The 15,310-nt window shown below is 35.7% G+C and overlaps 1 protein-coding gene across 1 annotated transcript in view; it reads right to left on the bottom strand.

Moving 5' to 3' along the window:
• Pp2C1 (protein phosphatase 2C) overlaps positions 1 to 13,985 on the bottom strand; it is a 97,792-nt gene extending 83,807 nt beyond the window's left edge. Inside the window, exon 1 of the mRNA XM_090373643.1 lies at positions 13,678 to 13,985. Coding sequence (XP_090229769.1) covers positions 13,678 to 13,981 — 304 coding nt within the window. The 5' untranslated portion in view covers positions 13,982 to 13,985. The remainder of the gene's footprint in view (positions 1 to 13,677) is intronic.
• Between the last annotated feature and the right edge of the window lie 1,325 nt (positions 13,986 to 15,310).

Here is a 15,310-nt window from a genome sequence, read left to right as displayed (position 1 = left end):
TATATGAGAATGCTACTTCCTTTATTAGACTAGACAAAGACGGTAATAAATTTAAAATTGAGAAAGGAGTTCGACAAGGAGACACAATATCTCCGAAGTTGTTTTCTGCTGTCCTTGAGGAAGCTTTCAGAAGATTAGACTGGTCGCAGAAAGGAGAGTACCTAAACCATTTACGATTTGCAGATGGCATTGTGGTCATAAGCCACGATCCCAAAGAATTAGAGGAAAATCTTAATCAGTTATGCAGGGTTAGTAAGGATTTTGGACTAAAGATGAATATGGCTAAAACAAAATTAATGATGAACAAGTATGCCACAGAAAGGGATATAATGATTGAAGGAACAGTAATTGAAAAGGTGGAGTCATATACTTATCTGGGACAAGTCATTAGCTATAATAATGATAAATGGGTGGAAGTCAAGAGAAGAATAAATTTTGGATGGATAGCATTCAGGAAATATAGTCACATACTAAGGAGCAATATCCTAATTTGTCTGAAACGTAAAATTATGAACCAATGCATACTCCCCACCATGACTTATGGAAGTGAAATTTGGGCACTCACCAAAAGAATGGAAGAGAAGCTGAGAACTACATAGCGAAGAATGGAACGAATTATATTGGGAATCAGACTGTTAAATAAGAAGAGAAACACACAGATTAGGCAGCAAACTCAAGTAAAGGACATCAAAAGTAAAGAACTAAAATGGTCTTGGGCAGGATAGCTCGAAGACATGATGACAGATGGACTAAGAAAATAACAGAATAGTACCCAAGAGGAGCTAAGAGAAAACCTGGAAGACAACAACGGAGACGGACAGATGAAATTCATGAGTTTGTGGGTAGTAAATGGATGGCCATTGAACAAAACAGAAGAAACTGGAAAGTTGCTGGAGAGGTCTTCATCCTGCAGTGGATTGAAAATGGCTGATGATGATGACTGTTACCTCTGCTACATATAAATCTAGGTTTAATGAAATAGCTTATCTGAGCAATGGATAAAGAAGGAAATTGTGTCAAGTGTTTTCAATAAATTCTCACACTTACATAATATTTATAAAAAAAAAAAAAAAAAAAAAAAATCAAACCAGGATTTTTGTTGAACCTCAAAGCTACAAGCTGCTACTAGATTATTTGAAGAATTTTGAAATAAAACTGACAGAAACGCTTGGTCTGGCTTTAAAAATGTAGTACAGTTTTTTTAGGAAATAATAAACACCCAGGTTATGACAAAATCCTAAGTGATATGCTAGAGAAGTTCAGAAAAATAGGCTGCAATATGACTGTTAAGGTAGACTTCTTGCACTCTCATCTCAACTATTTCTCAGAAAATTAAGATAGTTTAAGTAAAGAGCAGGAGGAAAGATACCATGAGGATATAAAAAAGGTATCAAGGGGATGGAATGTCAATATGATGGCTGACTACTGCGGGATGCTAAAAAGAGGAACATCCACTGAAACTAGCTCTGAGGAAACTCACTTTGAGGTAGGCAAAATGGTACAAGTTTAACCCAGTCTAGTACTGTATATAAGAAATCCAGTATGCTTGAAAGGCACAGTATTTGATATTTCTGCTTTTGTGTATTTTCATATAAATGTATGTTTCGTATTCATAAGTATTTTCATATTTTTAAATGCTATAAAAATACAAAATAAACCAGAAGTACCTCCACCAATATTTTCGTATTTTTTTTTATTTGGGGGGGAATCTGATGTGATAGATGATGCTAATTTCAAGTAACTTTTGAAATTTCCCTTAAAAAAGTAGTTTATATTTCTTATCAGCAGTGAAACATGAAAGAACATTTCTTAACATGTAGAGCAGTGTTATTAGGTGACACAGAAGCCTACAGTAGATATAAAAATAATCTGCAATCATATCACAAAGGAGGTTAAGCAAGATAAGACTGATTACAATTCCCTAGCAGAGAATGCAAAGAAAAGCAGCAGAGACGTATGTAAACAGGAGGGGAAAGAATCATATTGGTACCCTTAACATCAATATTATCAATGGTTTAACTGTTGACAATCTTCAACAGGCTGCTGACAAACCGAATAGATAATTTGGATATACATTCAGACATAAGGAATTCTTTAGGGAAAGTGTTGCAAGAAGTTTATCAAATTCTTAACAGGAAGCTAAATGATTTTGTGATAACTGAGAGAAAAGTGGATACCTTACCCTCAGTAATGGAAAAGCTACACGTAAATAAGGCACTTGATGACAACCCATATTTGGTCACACCCAGTGTTCTCCCCAGAAAATTTTGCCAGCTGGGTGGCATTATGAAGTAGTCGGATGGAAAGTGTAATACTTCACAATATTATAAAATTTTCTGTTATTTATAAATGTGACTTAAGCGATCCAGAGCAAAAAATTAATTGCATAATTTAGCATTATATGCTCCTATCACATTGAACTCAATTGCATAGTATGTTCGAATTAATATTAATCGAGATCAGCACCATACAGTACAGGGAGAATCGCTTAAATTTTATCCGGGCGGTCAGTTAAATTCAATGGGCAGTACGCCCATTCGATAGGTCCTGGGGATAACACTGGTCGCACCAGTGATTTTCTGTTCCTTGTACATGTACTCAGTTAATAAAGTAAAAAGTTACCTCATTTATAACCTTAAAAATCAGCAAGAAATAATTCAAAATTGTTTGCTTTTTGATGCCGTTTTTACTTTCAATGTTAAATGTACACAACTGTGAAAAATCAATTTTTTTTTAATTAAAAAGTATTTATAAATTATTTTTTGAAAATAAAACACCTCTGCAGCACTTTAGACATGTTTTTTCATCATTCTTAACTGGGAGATTTGAATATTATTATTAGTATTAGTAATTGCCGCATAGTGCAAGAAAGCCTATGGTTTATGCTGCAACAGCCAAAAAAAAAAAAAAATAAAATAATAATAATTAATAAAAAAAAAGTAAATTAAACCTATCATCCTATGCGCTTCCCTTACCCAAAAGTACTATCCAGATGACCTTTGAATTTCCCCAAACTGTCGGCCTCTACCACCCATGAAGGCAACTTATTCCAGTAATTTATAACTCGCTGGCTAAAATAAAACTTCCTGCAGTCCAATCTAAACATTTCCCCCTGTAACTTGAATTTATGTCCCCTAGTTCTAGCATCATTTATAACCTTGAAAATTTCATCCTCATTCATTTTACTGATGCCTCTCAGAATCGCTTAAATTTTATCCCTGCAACCCACATATTCGAAGTCTTTCTTCATAAGGACGCCCTTTTGCCGATCTCACCAGGCGAGTTACCAGTCTGCACCCTTTCAAGAGGCTCGATGTCTTTCTTTAGGTGCGGTCTCTATACTTGAACACAGTATTCCAAGTGTGGTCTAACATAAGCCTTATATAATGGGATTATCACGTCCCTATCTCTACTTGCAAAAGTTTGATAGATCATCGATAGAACACCATGGGCCTTCCTTGCAACCTGTTTACAATGCTCAGAGAATTTCATGTCTGACCGTATCGTAACACCCAAGTCTCTTTCCTCCAGTACTGGGTTTAGTTGAACTCCACCAAGTGGATAAGTTATTTTGGGATTACTGTTTCCCAAGTGTAATACCCTACACTTTGTTGGATTAAAGCATAGCTGCCATTTTTCTGACCATTCCTGAAGTCTAGACATCACGCCCTCTATCCCTTCATCAATGTCGTTTATGAAAATTAAAAACAACAATGGTCCTAATACTGATCCTTGGGGAACCCCACTTCTTACATCATCCCAATCTGAGGAATAGCCATTTATCACAACCCTCTGCCTCCTGCCCTGAAGCCATCCTTCTATCCATCTAAGGATTTTCCCACTGATTCCAACCTGTTCCAGCTTATAAAGCAACCGCTCATGTGGGACTGAGTCAAAAGCTTTGCTGAAATCTAAATAAACAATGTCGAAATTATTCCCTAAATCCAGCTCGTGATTGACCCTTTCGAAATAGCGAACCAGATTTGTTAAACATGATTTTCCCTTTACAAAACCATGCTGAGTATCCTTGAGAATTTCAATTCGATCCAAATGATCCTGAATTCCACCCTTGATCATTGCCTCCATGATTTTCTCTACTACTGAAGTCAGACTGACAGGTCGATAATTTCCTACTTCACTTTTAGAGCCACCCTTATGTATGGGAGATACATTTGCACTTTTCCAATCCAAGGGAATCTCCCCAGAGTCTAGTGATGCTCGCATAATTAGCCTCAATGGTTCAATGCACTCGCTTGCCGCCTCCCTTAAGATTATAGGGTATATTCCGTCAACTCCAGGAGCCTTACTGGTCTGTAGGCTCGAAAGTTTTTTCATTAAATAATCTTGCGAAATTTCAATATTATTAATTACATATTTTTTAACTTCGCTCCCACAATTTCCCATTGCCACAAAAGGCTTTTCATTTGTAAATATCAATGCAAAATAACTGTTGAGTTCATCTGCAACGGCAGCTGGTGTATTTAATACTATCCCCTTTCCCTTACGTAAAGGTCCGATCTGGTTTGTCCTGCTCTTCTTGGCATTTATATATGTGAAGAATTCTTTATCCCCCCCCCCCTTTGCTCTGTTTGCTAGTGATTTCTCATAAACTGCCTTTCCTGTCGAACCTTTTCTGTGGCTCTATTACACATCACCTTGTAGCTGTTATAGGCTTCAGTACTTTTTATTGCTCTGTAACCTTTCCATGCCACCTTTTTCTGCTCAAGTAATGTGGCAACTTCACTATTCATCCAACTTGGAACCCTCCTCGTGGAGTATTTTTTTAATGGTATATACGCATTCAAGGCATCTGTGGTTAATGTTTTAAAAGCATACCACAGTTCAAATGTATTCATTTTCTGCACGATATCTACCCAGTTAATAGAGGCCATGTAATACCTTAAGGCATCGTAATTTCCTTTTCTGAAATTAAAATCCATTCCTTTGCCTTTTACTGCTGCTACCTCTCTCATCATCATCCACCGTAGAACTCCGTGATCACTTCCTGCTACTGATTCCTCTACTGTCAGTCCTGTTATGTCATCTGATTCACGTGTGATGATGAGGTCTAGGATATTCTTTTCTTTAGTACTTTCCCTGACATGTTGATACAAATAACATGTCATCTAGTTGATTTAAAAATTTTGTTCCCCATGTTGAGTTTCCTTCCCATTTACTCCAATCAATTAGAGGCAAATTGAAATCACCCATAATAAGGCATTGACGCTTACTTGCCCATTCCATTTGCATGTAGAGGCTTTTGTCATAATCTTCACAATCACCTGGTCTGTAGATTACTCCTACTCGCATTATACCTTTGTTTCCAACTATCTCATACCATACAGACTAGCATGTGAAATGTCTGAATCCGGGAAAGCTATCGTCGCACTCTTCTGATAAGAAGCATTACCCCACCACCCCTTCTATCTACCCTATCCTTCCTAAATACATTATACAAGCCGTACTGAAACTCATCATCCCCAATTTCCGGGTGGCACCACGTCTCTGTAAGCCCTATTATGTCCGCGTTACTTGTTTAACCAGCAGTTCGAATTCGCTCATTTTATTGACGACACTTCTAACGTTACTGTATAAACAATTAAGATTTACTGTTCTTGTATATTTAACAACCCTAACACAACTTGAAATTTTTTAGGCTCCTTCCCTGATATTAGCTACCCGCTCACGTGAAACGTTTCCGCCCCCAGAACATCTAGATAATATGTCCAGTTGGGGTAACAGATAAGAACTCTTAAGGTATGTGCAAGAGTTACTTTGACCAATATTATCAGATAAACACGTGTCAGTATTACCCACATCCCCCCTAACTAGCAGTTTCCCTGAACCTTTATGGTATCCTCATTAATACTGGCAAAAACTTTTGCACCACCTTTGTTTAAGTGTATCCCATCTCTACAAAACAAATTCCTTCTACCTACAAGTGTGGGCCATGCTGATAGAAATTTCTCCCCTAAAGCCTTGCAGATTCCTTCAAGTCTTGAGTTAATCCACAAGGCTCTTAACATATAATCCCTCCTATCGTGTCTGGGCAGAATTGCAGACACATAGATATTATGGCCTAGCTCGCGACATTTCCTCAGCATGGTCCTGTATTTTTCCAACAAGTCATCAGATCGTGTACGTTTAATATCATTAGTCTCCACATGAATAATAATATTTTCTTTACCCCCTTTAAAATCTGACAATCTGTTGGTGACATCATCAACAACAGTTGCTCCCAGCAGACAATTATCTTTGGCTGACAGCAAGCAAAGTGGCAATTTGAAAAAACACATGCTTCAACAATTGTATGCTAGTCAAACTTTTCCCTAATGCAAAGCCAGACAGCATAATAACTGCATCACACTGCCAATAAAGCATAATGAGCCACTGCTCCAATATTTGGATGGGAGCGATGAGTGCTATTTTAATTTCATGTTCTTCAGCACATTCGTATAATCATTAAGACTTAGGCTTAACTTGGATCTGCATTTCTGCATCATAACTAACAAAGATTTCTAAAATTTTCAATGGAAAAATCAAAGAAAACATACTCATTGAATGGTATTGAGATTTTTGGGATTAAAAATTCAAAAGTCAGTGAGCCCCATATGTTCATACACAATTGCCACCAGATTAAAATGAAGTTTCCCAAGAATTTTAAAATTTTTTATTTCCTTGGTGCACACTTGTTTCTCCAAAATAACAAGAGTGATCTATATACACATACACTGGTGTTCAAAGAAAGTGCATCACCACTTAAAATTGTAATAGTCGCTCGAATAACGTAAGTATATGGCAATATTTCTTACAGATTACACCAGATAAGATTGACACGCGTAGGTGATGACATAATATTGCATCGGCCATAAACTTGGTTCTTTGAAGAATTTTGAAATAAAACTGACAGAAATGCTTGGTCTGGTTTTAAAAATGTAGTACAGTTTTTTTAAAGGAAATAATAAACACCCAGGCTATGACACAATCCTAAGTGATATGCTGGAGAAGTTCAGAAAAATAGGCTGCAATATGACTGGGCACTCTCATCACAACTATTTCTCAGAAAATTAAGATAGTTTAAGTAAAGAGCAGGAGGAAAGATTACACGAGGATATAAAGGATATAAAAGAAATAGAAAAAAGGTACCAAGGGGATGGAATGTCAATATGATGGCTGACTACTGCTGTCACTTTCAGCTATATAAGCACGCTCTGCAAGAGTTGCAGTCATTCCTTTCTTGTGTCAGAATGGAGAGTTATGTGCAGTTGAAGCCACGAAGAAAGAGTGCTATTGTTGCTTTACATTAGGAAGGATGTTCTTCCTGTCATATTGGTTATAGAGTGTCTTGTAATCAGTCGACAGTGAGTAGATTTCTTTCCAAACTCAAGAATACTGGTTCTGCTGATAAGAAAAAAGGAACCGGATGCAAACGAGTCTCTAAGCCAAAACAGGACTGTATTTTGAAGTGCTTATGCCTTAAAAAAACTGTAGCAAGTGCAGTAACAGCCAGAAGACGCCTCTTCAAAAATGGACTTGTAGCCCGTTGTCCTAAGAAGAAGCCCCTCCTCACACAAAAAATTAAAAAGGCTCGATTAATTTGGTGTAAGGAGTATGTCAAATGGACCCCCGAGCAGTGAAAGTCAGTTATTTTCTCCCATTGTGTAGGACGGCTCCTACACAACCAAATCTAAAACGCTATCAAATTCAGCTCTTCACAAAACGATCTACATAATGAACTTCAATACCTTACTGATAAATTCAGGGGGGGTTGGATGAGTTGAGGGGGGCAGCCAGGAGATACCCCCCTCAACTCATCCAACACACAATATCCACCGTTAAAAACAGTATTAATAACCCCACCAGACACAGTAACAAGACAAATACTCGCAGCACAATTCTGGCATATATTCAAAGATACTGACATCTCCCTTACCTTCTTTACTTACAATAAACTAGGTTCCCTATTTAATTCTTATAAAGATAGACACAAATATCCCATCAATGATCTGAATAATATAATATATCTCATAAAATGCCAACCAAACTGCGACCCCTGTTACATCGGCAGCACTACCACCAAATTCGGTTCTTCCAATACCCGCGCATACTACCACTTCAACAGTTTCAGGACAAGTCAATCCTATAACATGAAAAATTTTTCCATCTGCTTTAGGTTTATTAAAGGCATTTCCTTTCCCACTACTAACATGCAGAATTTTTTGAACCTTTTCTTTTTATATATTTATAGTACTGTTTATTAGGTTTGTGCCTTATTTGCTATATTTTGCATAAAAATATTACAATTAAATTTTTACATCCATAATATCCCTATTTTATTTCATAAATTTTTTACATAAATACGGTTCTATTTTCATCCACAACATGGTTCTCTTTGAATTTTGTAGACAGAGGTCATTTAGCAAAAATAATTCCTTTTACTCATTTTTTGGCCTAAAAAAGACCTTCCAGATTAAATACAGTATTAATTTTTATTTTATTTTTTAGGAGCATTAGCAACTAAGGCCATATTGCTCCGGGATATGCGGTGGTCATTTCCCGACCGTTCCGCATCCTCCGTATTTGGTGGTGACAGGCTCGAACCCCGGTCTAATCAAGAAGCGCATGCTACACACTGCTGCTCCTTCCCACCTGGCCCAACTCAATCCTGTCTCAGAAATTCGACAGCCAAAAAAAAAAAAATAAATAAAAAAATAAATAAGTAAATCACTGATTCCCACTTCTTATCCACAAACTCTTTATTTTTTCTGTGAAGGCAGTCCTGGACCGAACTATGCAGTCGCGAATATATTTGTGCAATGTAATTTTCAGATGTGTTGTTTATGTCATGATCAGCCTCTTAGCCTAATCGGTAGCAGAGTATACCACTGGTTTCTGCCCTTTGAGGTAGGCTGGATGGAAACCAATGGGTTGGTAGAAGCATTCCAAATGCATCATGTACTGATAAATCCCACCCTATTATCCATCGAACAGGATCATAACAGGCAATCATCCAAAAAAAGATCAGCTCAAGTCAAAGACTGCACAAGACTGGTGTTAATAGTATACAACTAGGGATTTATTTTATAATATTAATTTTTTTAAAAATTATTTGATTTTTAAAATTTGAGTCCTGGAATAGGATTTAGAGTCATGTTATGTGTACATTATAAGAAAATACATTTAAGAGGATGACTTTTTGATTGTTAATGACACACAAGAATTTATTTCGTGAATTTTGAAAAGTTCAAAATATTTGTGAAAAATCTCAAAGCAGATAGTGCAGTTTCTAGAACAAATAAACAAAAAATCTGCTTGTGCAATCGGGTTAAGGAAATAGTACACTACAGTAAAAATCTCTGCCTACAAAATTCAAAGAAGACCATATTATGGTTGAAAATAGAACCATATTTATGTAAAAAAATTTGAGAAATAAAATAGGGATATTGTGGATGTAAAAATCGATTGTAATATTTTTATACAAAATACAGTAAGGTGAAAAATTAACACACAGTATAAATATAAAAAAAATGTGATGCAGATGAAAGGGGCTCACATCTGGTGAGTATGGGCTTGGCACACCCAGTATATATATAAAAAAAATGTGATGCAGATGAAAGGGGCTCACATCTGGTGAGTATGGGCTTGGCACACCCAGGTCCTGATCTGGATATCATCATTCTTCTCTTTCTTGGTGATTCCTTTCTACTTCTCTCTCTCTCTCTCAGGGGACCTCGGGAATTTTTTTTGGCTGGTGCAGCATAAGCCTCAGGCTTCCTTGCACCATATGGCTGATGATAATAATAATAATAATAAAGTACCCAAAGTTTATAAACTTTTTTTTATATTATATTTAGTACTTATAACAGGTATATATATTCATTTTAACAGTGAGATATGAGGAGCAGCAGTATTTTCCCCCAGTATGCTTTTGTATAAAAGTCAAAACTGATTTAATTAATAATGGTATCATAGGATAATAAAGATAAGTTTACTTCATACTTTTCCAGCATTCTATAGCCTAGGTATTCCATACAATGCCTGGATTCTACACAGTAACATATACTGTATATACACTCAATAATCACTGAATTGTGATCAACCTATCCATAATGGACAATGCCACAAAGTTCATATATAAAATGCTGAACAGCTTCACACACTAGAGCACTGGTAATATACCTCGTCGCACAAGTCAAAATGAAAAAGTAGCAGTTGGGACGTAGTAAATATATCACAGTTTCAAAAGAGGATGATTACGGGAGCTTGTGCATTGGGTGCTTCCATATCAGAAACATCTTGTCGGTTGCTCGTGGTCCACTGTGGTTATGGTGTAAAAAGAATGGCTAAATGTTGATGACATCCTTAACTCTTGCATAGACAACACACCTAAGGAGACAAATTTGAATTAAGGATGGCTGCAGGATAGATGCTTCAAAATTTGCTCTAGCCAGAGGGCAGTTGATTGCTGGAACAAACTTCCATCTGGCATTATGGAAGCGGGTAGTTTGAATAAATTTAAGGGAGGAATTAAACAAATTAATATTAGATTTATAAGGCAATGGTTAGGCCACTACTTGAGTACTGCATACGGGTCTGGAGGTATTATTTTATGAAGGATGTAGAGCTGCTGGAACGAGTACAGAGAGAGGCAACAAGATTAGTGAATGGAACAAAGGGTTGCTCTAATGAAGAAAGGCTTAAGTTTTGCAAATTACAGTGTCTGGAGACTAGGCACCTGTGAGATGATCTGATTGAAGCGTATAAGGCAGTGGTTTTCAACTGGGGTGCCGTGTAATTACTTAAAGTTATTATTATTTTATTTTATTTTGAAAATTATACATTTATTTCATTATAAAAAAGTGTATGGCATCCATTGTACCATATCTTTTTAATTTTGTGGTGATCAATAATTGATCTTTATTTACTACCTCTATATAAAGAATAAAATTATTATATAGGTATATATTAAAAGGTCGAAAACCACTATGTTAGGTATTTCTTTTGGCCTAGGGGTGCCATGAGAAAATTACTGGGACACTTAAGGGCACCGTGAACTGAGAAAGTTTGGGAACCTCTGGTATAAGGCCTTGAATGGTTTGAGCAAGCTCAATGCTGATGGGATTCTTCCGCTTGCCCAAATTAATCACCCGAAGAGAAATTCAAATTGAGGAAATACAGTTGTAGAAGAAATGTGTGGAAATTTGCCTTTAGCCAGTGGGTGGTTGATTTCTGGAACAAACTTCCATCTGTCGTTGTAGAAGTGGACAGCTTAAATAAATTCAAGGCAGAACTAGACAAACATTTGGAGCAAATGGTGAAATGAGAAGGTTTTTTTTTTTTTGGCTGATGCTGTATAAGCTTGCTTGCATCATATGCCAATGCTAATGCTAAGTCGTCAACAGGTGATGTAGGAAGTGGGTGGTTTTTTTTTGGTTGCTGCTGTATAAGCTTGCTTGCTTCCATCACTTGCCAAATATTATTAAAAAGTCATGCATCTTCACTTGAATAAGGTAAAAAAAAAAAAAAAAAAAAACAGACCACATGTTTGCATTTTTTTGCAAAAGTGTCACTGGCAATTATACATAGTAAGGCTCTCTAATTTTTTTCAGAAATGCAAGGCAGCTTTTCCAAAAGCATGCAAGCACATTTGTTTGGTGTTTAGCCACTGATGTTGTTGGAATATACCTTGTCATTTTTCATTCATGCAACCACATTAACTCATTTATTATCACGTAGTCAGTATCCTCTAGCTGTAAAGGGACATTCCTTAAGAAATAAAATATTAATAATGTTGCTGGATTATGTGCAAGTTATTCTAATTGAAAAGCCAGAACAACTCACATATAATTACCCCTCCACCTGAGATTGGCTAAGTACAGCTCTGATTAAGAAGCCTTGAGAAATTCATCCAGTCTGTGAATGGAATAAAGTGCAAGCCTCTCCAAATGAGTGATGGAAAAACCACTACATTGTCACAGATGATGAAGAGTGAGAGAAAAACATGATTTTTGCTTTTTTTTTTAAATCAGTTATCCAAATTAACAGATTTTCTTGTTACCTGCAGTGCTGTTATCACACTGTTCAAGTTACCTGCATGGTACAAAATTCCTTCCATCTTATACATTACAGGCAGGATATATTTATGTTATGACAAGCATTTCAAACTAGCATAATGCAGAACTTCATTCTTGTATATCTGTGGCTGCAACCAATTCCTTAGGAGCAGAAATATGAGTAATTTTAATCTTAATTTTTTTGTAATCTCCAGCCTATTAGTGTTTAATGATTAAAAAGTTATATTATTATTGTGTTATGTTATATCATTAAATACTGATTAGTGTAATATACTAATAATCTTATTACCAAAATTTTCTTTGTGTCAATCACTTAAGGATATAAATTACTTAAAAAATAATAACTTTATTGTCTAGTACTGTAACCTTCAAATTATCTGTATGGGCAACATTATTTACATTGCGGAAATACTTCATTTAAAAAGAATGCAAATAAGTGTCATACTACAGTTTACTAAATCATGTTATCTATGGCGAACAAAAAATGAAAACCATCGTATAATTTAATGCAATACAGAATTTAATACACTTTATTCTTCTACATTTTGGTGTCAACTATCACGTGTAGCATAAATTATTACTCTTACTATCGAGTATGGCCGATGGCGCTTCGGAAAACGCTCAAGAGTACAGCAATGGCAGATTCTCTATATTAGATTTATAAATACAAGTACTGTATATTTCTGTTATCAACATCTCCATGACAGGTAATCATAAACACAAGCTTTATCAATAGCTTTGTTTCTCTAAAAATAGTTGCCCAAGCACATTACAAATTATACAACGTGAACGCTAACGATTTTTTTCATGGTGTGAAGAGTAGCATCGTTTCTCGCTGAATAGCACTGCTTAATCCAACTTGCATCTCTCCCTCTGTATTTACTGTGTTATATAAACTGCAAGCATTTCGTTAAGTGAACCAAGCTGCATCCTGTTTTTCACAATAGAATCATATCAGTAAAAATTAAATTACTGATATGATTTAATTTAATATGCCTATGCGGAAATAAAAGGCTGATTAAAACCGAGAAAGTAAAACTTCGATTGACCTAACCAGTAATTTACCTATCTTAAAACAGAAATTTTGAGAAGGCTCACATATACAATTAATATAAAATCGTTACAATGCTGGTAACAACAAAAATTTACCATCTTCTGCACAAAATTCAGCTTATTCTACAGTTCTTTTAGCAACTAACGCAATTAATATATTTCTAATAGAACTCTCATTCAAATAAATTCAATTCTGCATTCATTTCAGAATACCCAGATAATCAAAATTGCATTATCATTATTATCAATATAGAGCATATTATTAAGATGGAGGAGCGTTTAACATTACAAATATGCAAACTTTTAAAATTATTATGAAGCGTAAATAATTAAATGAAAATTATTCTCGTTCCTATGTATTCAAATAAGCAATTCAAGCAGTTGCTATTCAAGTGAGAGAGACCCGCTTTTGTTTTCATAACAAGAACACGCAAGGCATGATGGGAAACATTTGGTCCCTTGCTCCCATAAGGCATTTGACTGTACAAGGATAGGCTTAAGTATACGGCGGTAAAGTTTAAGATGAGGTCAGTTAAAAATAGGCACTTACCCACTTCTTTCCACATTGCATGATGAGTTGTAATAAAGCCGTCTCGTATTGCTTTCAACACTTGTTCGTCATTGTCAGACCAAAAATTTTTCTGATTCACAACATAATCCATCAAATTTTCCTTTGCAAAAAGAGCAGCTTCGCGTCCACCGTGACCATCGAAGATACCAAAGTATGCGTATTCCAAATCCTTTTCGTCTTCCGTCTGTTGATATGCCACCACAAATGCATCTTCCATATATTTCCTACCACCTTGATTACAATGACCAGTCACACGCAAATTTACTCCAATTTTGGGGGCCATCGCAGTAGACCTTTTCTAACAGACGCACCCTTGCTTCTCCTTGATTCCATGCATGGGACGTCAGCACAAGGCAATTCGAATATTATTGGCTAGCACTTCATGACGTTGAAAACGTCATACCTACTCTCTGTCGTTCGCATTACTTCACAGCAAGCAGAACGAACAGAGCTGACAATGTTATTGGCTTACGCAATCTTGAAGGTAAGGTTAGAGGCTAATATTGTAGAGGTAGACATGCACTTTGTCAGGTCAGCTGAGAAAGCCCTTCTTCAGTTTGGCTGATTCTCGTTGTTGTGCTTGTGCTACGCGTCACCGAACGACTATTCGGTAACACAACATTTGTGTGCAATTCACTACTTGCTACCAGTTTAGAAGAAAATATTTTTGAAAATATTTATTATGGTTGAACGAATTAGGATGGACGTCTTAAATACACTGCACAACATTATTAATAAAACTAGAAACCTTCGATCCGAAAATTTCAACTTTCTTTAGTATGAATTAGCTCATGTCTACAAGTTAGGGCATAATGCAATTTGCTAGGATAACAGTATAACGAAAAGGTAATTAAATGCAGGTTATAATTCTGGATTAATTACCACAGATAATTCTTAATGAAAAATTATACCAGTTTTTAATGATATATTCATTAATATTACTTCGAAAGGGTATTTAAATATTTTGATAAATAAATCAATCTGACACCAGTCGTTACCTTAAAAACGATCACTGAATATCAATTATTTTTGTGAAGGTGAACAGTATATACACTGTATAAGGCATCATCTTCATCACTTCCAACTTAAGGTTGGGTCAGGTAAGTCAAATATATAATTCATATATTATATATAAATATATGTATTACACTATGTGTATACATACAGTATAATATATATTTACCGCCTTTATAGTAAATCCGTTACCAGCACATTTTGGTAAAAACCCAAAATTAGAACTTTTATCATTCATACAGTAAAAGTGTGAAATTTCAAAAAAAAAATTACACATAATCAGTGGTTCAATTCACTCTTCGTATTTTAAGAAGGAAATAGAAGGGTGTGTTTCTTCGCAAAGCTGTCTCTGCAACATATTCACTATTTTTGGAATATAGTGAATATCTAACACACAGCCTAAAAGAATATGCGATGTATCCCTCTATTCCTTTGCTTAAAAATCGGAAAAGTGAATTATCATTGGTTCCCGTTTTGTACGTATCACCAACGGTCTTTCGGGGATAGGGAATATATGCCTGTTTAAAAACCGGAAATATGATAATTGGACAGCGCGTAACGGGAACCAATGAAATTTTTTGGTTCATTCAAATTTTTC

This window comes from Mastigoproctus giganteus, chromosome 5 (assembly GCF_048544385.1).
Source record: "Mastigoproctus giganteus isolate SK-2022 chromosome 5, ASM4854438v1, whole genome shotgun sequence".
NCBI classification, from domain to species: Eukaryota; Metazoa; Arthropoda; class Arachnida; order Uropygi; family Thelyphonidae; genus Mastigoproctus; species Mastigoproctus giganteus.
This window is presented reverse-complemented; position numbering and strand designations above follow the sequence as displayed.